This window comes from Ammospiza nelsoni, chromosome Z (genome assembly GCF_027579445.1).
Source record: "Ammospiza nelsoni isolate bAmmNel1 chromosome Z, bAmmNel1.pri, whole genome shotgun sequence".
Taxonomy (NCBI): Eukaryota; Metazoa; Chordata; class Aves; order Passeriformes; family Passerellidae; genus Ammospiza; species Ammospiza nelsoni.
Window position 1 is genome coordinate 46,369,650 of NC_080669.1, and position 6,383 is coordinate 46,376,032.

The 6,383-nt window shown below is 41.8% G+C and overlaps 1 protein-coding gene across 2 annotated transcripts in view; it reads right to left on the bottom strand.

Moving 5' to 3' along the window:
• The window catches only part of TBCA (tubulin folding cofactor A), a 22,887-nt gene extending 16,982 nt beyond the window's left edge, over nucleotides 1-5,905 (bottom strand). Inside the window, exon 1 of one of the 2 annotated variants that reach the window (XM_059492739.1) lies at nucleotides 5,692-5,905. In XM_059492739.1, coding sequence (XP_059348722.1) covers nucleotides 5,692-5,744 — 53 coding nt within the window. In that variant the 5' untranslated portion in view covers nucleotides 5,745-5,905. Of the gene's footprint in view, nucleotides 1-5,388; nucleotides 5,602-5,691 lie in introns of those variants that run through there. The other variant, XM_059492738.1, reaches the window with a different exon arrangement.
• Nucleotides 5,906-6,383: the final 478 nt, after the last annotated feature.

The following is a 6,383-nucleotide window of genomic DNA, read 5'->3' on the forward strand; positions in this document are numbered from 1 at the left end:
AAAAATTCTACTTTCTTCCACAGTCACAGACAGGAAACACTAATGGATGCCTAGAATAAAAGTGGTAAAATGGTACAAGGACAGAGCAAGCACATGCTGCTACTCCTAATGTTCCCCCAACTCCAGTAGCTGCTGACAATTCAGATTCTACATAAGGTAGAAAGGCACCTGTGTGCTTAAGCCACCAAATACAGACTTCTTTCCAGTATTAGAAAAATCAACACAAGAAACATTTTCCTGGCTGGACTGAGCAAGCAGACCTCTGAAGAAGATGAGGGGAAATTGCTCAGTTTTGCTATTGAGCAAATTCACTATGTCCTATTCACTAGGACAAGCATTTCTTCAGAACTAATGTTACCATTAACCACTGTACATGCTAATATGCCATGGATTCAGCCTACGAGCACAGAGTGACAGTAGTGACTAGATAATGAGATATCTATGTTATCTTAGTTCAAACTCAGAAGTTCATAACAGTGTAGCTTTACAAGGCACAGCTTTTTTTACTTCCAGTATAATAAGCTTTTTATATAAATATTAGTATTAATATTAATAATAGTAATTTTTCTTTTAGTATAATGTATTAACACTATGCACAATTATAGGGCAAGTAATTCAGCAACTGCACTAACACTGGCAATATGCTAATCACTACCTGCAGAGCTTAAAATATCAGGTCCCTAATCTGAACCTGTTATTTTAAAAATTTTACTTACACACACTCTTGGGTTCACCAAGGCTACATAAGAATACCAACTTTACAGATTAAAGGGCCCAAGAGAAAAAGCCAAGGAAGGATGAAGAAATACTTGACCCAGTTATGCAAACTGCCGTATTTTCTTAGCCATGAGAGCCTACTTTCTCATTCAGATAGGATACCAAGTTTATGAGCTTATTTTCTTCTTCTAGTGACAAAACCTTCACCAAAGCTAAAATTTCTCTTTTAAGACTCAAGATGTAACAATACATAAGTATATATGCATAATTTTCAGCCCCCTCTGCATCTAACAGCTTATAGAACGGTTAGATTTATCGTAACATTTCAGGATAACTTTGCAAGCTTGGATTTTCTCAAGGATCACTACTGTAAAAAAGATGAAAATCCGATACATGACTAAGTCAGAAAATTATTTCAAGGTAAAAATTACTTGTAAAGTTAAAAAGTTTTGTCTCATCTATGTTACTACAAGTCTCTCTGAATCTTCAGGGCTTCACTTGTTCTTGCCTCTACAGAAAGTTGTAAATGCTAAGAAGCACAAGAGCTTCAGTTTTAGATTAGAACAGGAAGTGAAGCCTCTGATGTGGTAACAATTTGGGTTGCCAAAGATCTTCACTTTATACTCCAGGCATCATCTTCAGAAAAGAAGATGTTGTTTTGGAGAAAAAAACCACAGAAACTACTTCCTTCCCTGTAGGCCCCTCCCAGCTGGGAGTAACTGTAAGTGCTACAATAATGCGAAAAATTAGAATTACAGTCATATCATGTGTGCAGACACTTCACAATGCATCAGAAATATTTACTAGAGTTAAAAGAAAAAACAATGAATGGTCTGGTCTTGAATGAGATTTCCACCTATATGATATATATAATTCAATAATACTTAAAATCAAGTCAGGATGGATTATGGTTGTTAGCATTGCTGTAATTAATCTCCTGCATAAAAAGCACTACCATAAATTTAATACCATTTTTTTAGATTTCCTATGGATCCACATTCTCATTCGACAGAAAATAATTCTTTATAACTGCTTTATCTACATAGGTGAGTATGTGGCTTGCCATGAAGAAAAACAAAAGCACTACAATATGCATAAAGCCACCAAACTGGTACTACCAAGCAACTGGAACTACTGTACCTCCAAACTTTTAACTGAAGGTTAAAAGCCACAGGTTTGCACATATTCTCACCCAAATGAAAATTTTAAAAAAGGAAAAAAGCTTTCCTAGGTAATATTGTATCATTAACAACACTTATGGTTGTAAACCTGCTTAAGCATGTTTTAATTTGCCAGCTAAAACGATAACATTAATAGATTATTATGGTCAGCATCGACATGCATAAGACAGTTTTGCTTAGGGGGCAGAATATAATGGTACAGTTTATTGCTGTGAAGTTAAAACTTGTATTGAAAAGAATTAGAGAAATAAGAAACTCGTCAAAAAAACCCCGAGGTTTGTTTCTAGACCTTCCAACTAATTATCCACGTGGGTAACTATGTATGTCACAGAGGTTACCTCAGACAACATCTACATGCAGGTGCGCTCTTTTCTCAAACCACATAAAGTAGGGGGGTTTTACGTGGGAAAGAGACTATGTTAGTAAGTCTCAAAGAATTTAAGCAGTCTTCAAACGCAGGGCCAACTCAAGACTTTATGTATCTGATCCTGATGTTGGGAGCAGGTACTTAAGACATATTTAAGTAGCTCTGGACCACAATTACCACACTTGGCTAACACTGAACCCAAATTTAAGACTTCAGGACTGAGCTGCTGACAACCCTAGGCAATTGTGCAGATGCACAATCTGCACTCTGAAAAGGGCTTAGGGAATCAGCTTGTATCCAACTCACATTCTGTATATTCACTCTTGAATCTCTAAGCTCTCAGACGTGTAGCATACACACATTAAATCGCTCTATCATGCTGACTCAGTGGAGCTGAGCAGCCCTGCAGATCACTCCTCAGTACCCAAACGAGATATCCTAGCCCTTCCCATTAATTGAGCTAACAACAGTTGTTGCAGACAATCTTCTAATTATAACAAGAACAAAGAAGAGAGACCTGAGTTTCTCATCAATACATTGGTTCTATGAGTCACAGTGAGGACCTATGGCTAATAGGCAACATGCAAGAAAGCAACCATTCTTCATATATGGTGGACAGAAGATGGAGAAGATTTCTGACTTACACTGCAAAAAGCAAATTTCTTGAGAAACCAAGAACACAAATCAGTTTTGTCCTTGAATTGGCAATACAGTGAACAAAGAGTGAAAAGGAGTCCTTGCGTTCTTCATACTTCTCTTGCACAAAATACATCCTGAACTCGCGAGTAAAATAATTCAGTTTAAGAGAATTGTTCACATTTATATTTAAAATCAGACCAACAGTTTTATGTAACTTGTAGAATTTCCTGTCCTTGAAGCAAGGGGGAGAATCAGTGTAGACTGCTTTGCAGTATGATGCTATTTCACAAAGAGAAAAAATAGTATCAGCACCAGTGCAGCAGGCAAATGAACAATTTTGTGAAGATACCAGTTTTAGAATGGTAAATTAAAAAAAAAAAAAAAAAGGAACTGCTTCACAAAAAATCAATACACTTTCCCCATAGGTTCATGATGTAAAATTCTATAATCAGGGCTTGTAGATTTGTAATTATGGTATGTCAGCCACATTTAAACAAGCATGTTAAAAGATTGTTAAAGTTAAACTAACACAATTGCAATGTGAATTGTCTTAGTCTCATTCTAATCTACTCGTGTCACTTCCACTTAATCAGATGGAAACTATGGGCAAATGTCAGTGCTATTTTCAGGCAACTCGACTTACTTTGTGAGGGTTTTTAAAATTATTTCCAATCTGAAATGCAAATAAGGTAGTTTAGAAGGGTTTTTTTCTCTAATCAATTCTCTCACTATCCAGCAGGTAGTTGCTTGGATTTACTGAGAGCAAAACTATTTTTTGAAGTGATTAAACAAGAAGAATTGCTTGCTATGACATAAGCCACAAATACAGAAAACATAACTACTCTTGCTCATCAAATCTACTTATTTTGAATTACAAACTATTGAAAGTATAAAATTACCAAGAGCCTGGCTGTCAGATTTGCCAAAAGCAAAAGATCTCCCTATTTCTAGTTTAAATTTCTTTCACTGATACACAGCAATGTAAGAAATGTGCAAGCAAGTAAATCACCTACAACCTAAAACACAGTCCCTTGAGAGGAGTACACAAAGAATTTATGACTTGCAGCTAAAAAAATAACAAAACAGAACAGAAGCTTCATTCTTAGCATGGAAAAAAAGTGATGTGTTAGGTAACTAATGAAAAAAAAAAGCTACAACAGATGATTAGCACAAGTCAAACAAAATGTCTAAAAAGCTCTCTATATCCTGTTAGTTCTCAACCCCTACCTTTTTTTTATATATTCTTAAAGCCTGAGCACTGAACATGGTTAGAAATCATTATTACATGCTAGATTCCATGTGATTTTCTAACCAGAAAACAGAAAGAAAAAACCTAATGAAAATTAACTGAAGTGCTAAATCAGTCACTTTATAAAAATGCTTACTAAGCCTCTATGCAATTCTTCTCATACACCAGGAAAAAAATGCCTATGGAGTTGCTCCAGTTCAAAATAAGAGGAAAACGTTAATGTTCCCAAGTTGACACAAGTCACAGGTATACCCACTGCAGCAGAATGCATAACTAGGCTTCTGGTTAGGGAAGGAAGGGTGGGGTGTGACAGAGCCATACCTCTTGTATCTGTGTGCAGCTGTCACAGACCGGGGAGCTGTTGCTGCATCATGTCCCCACAGGGAGCTAAGATAACATTCCTCTTCTCCCTTTTTTTTTAAGCTACCTTTACTTAGAGAATGCCAGCTGCTGCAGAGTAACTGTAGATATGCCTGTTGCTACTGCACAGAACACTCAAGTTTACTTGCTTATTCACATGGACATTCTCCAAAAGCAAATCTGGATCTTGCTGACTGCATTTGTATTGTTTACCCAAACGTTTTCATCCTTTCTTTGTATTAGCTCTGAAATGCCTAGTTGTGTGGTTTGCTCCTACACTCACAGAAATTCTGAAGTGCTTTACCCAACACCAACAGTGATAACTTTTCTAGTCTTCAAGTCTGACCTTTCAAAGTGAATCAAGTATAAGAAAATGTGCATATCTTACTGACAGGAATTTGCAAAGTCATCACATAATGCTGATGATATAAAATTGCACTATATAACATCTTCACCCAGCACACACACTAATTCTTTTCTCTGACTGAGACAGCAGTCTTTGTAGCCTTAATAAACCCCAGCGTGACCAGTGTTTATAGCAAGAGCGATCCCGACAGATACACTTCTCTTAAAAACTACAACTCCGTTGAAACCAGGGAATATCAAGGCTCTGGTGAAGAATCTACCAGGAATGCCCAGGGAGATGGTGGAGTCCCCATCCTTCGAGGTGTTTTAGGAAAGAATGGAGTACTATGGTCTAGTTAACAAGGTGGCGATGCTCGGCCATAGGCCGGACTCGATGATCTCAGTGGCCTTTTCCAACATAATTGCTTCTGTGATGCCACTGGTTCTGCAACTTCTGAACCAGAAATATTCAACAGCAGCTTTGGTAAAAAAAAAATAAAACAAAAAACCAAATATCCGAGGCTTCATACCTGAAGCAAGGTATGAGGCGAGACTGCCTTGCACACCCGAGGGGGCTTAGGTGACTACCCTCGACTCCCAGTGACTCTAAGGAAAGGGAACGAAACCGCATTTAACCGAGTCCCAGAGAAGCGCGGCCTGTTCCCGACGGCGGTACGCGAGGGATGGAAGCCCGCACCAGGGCCGCTCTCCGGCACAACCCGCCAGTCCCGTACAGAACCGCGGGCCCGCGCCCGGCGCGGCCGGTCTCGCACGGAGCCCCGCTGCAGTCCCTCGGCCCGGCCGTGCAGGGCCGTGCCCCGGCCGCCACTCACCGCCTCACGACGCCAGTCTTAATCTTGATCTGCCTGAGGCGCGGGTCGGCCATGGCGGCGGGCGCCGTGACTGCGCAGCCCCGCGCCGCGCATGCGCCGAGCCGCCAGTCCGGGCGGCACCACCGGAGCGGGCGGGAGCGCCACCTTCCCCCACTGCCCCGCGCAGTGGAGAGGGCCGGGCAGCGGGGCGGTGCCGTCCCGGCGGAGCCGCCCAGCGCCGGTCGGGATTGTTCGCGCACGGGGAGGGGGGTGCGAGCGGAGGCTCGGTACCGGTGTCGGAGCGGTCCGGTCGGTACCGTGATGGTGGTGGGCTGGAGAGTGACCGGCACCACCCACTCCTGAGCACTGATAACGGGGTTCGCATGATTAACGCCATTTCGCAAGGCAAGCAGACATTCTCTGGTGCTGTGTTCTGCGCTTTCCCCTCATTATCAGGCCCTGAAAGTACTGTGCGCCAAGGAGGCAAACCAAACAGATTTCTTTTTCCCGTTCCACTGGCCTCAAGGTTCTTCGGCACCAGGCCGAACTCCGCTCCTTACCCTCCTGCATATCCCGACACCCGGCCAGCCCAGTGCTGTTCATGACACTTGCAGCACTGGGAAGCTGCAGCTCCCAGAGCAGCGTCTGCCTGCAGCCCCCACAGCCCTGCCTGCAGCCCCCCAGCCCTGCCTGCAGCCCCACAGCCCTGCCTG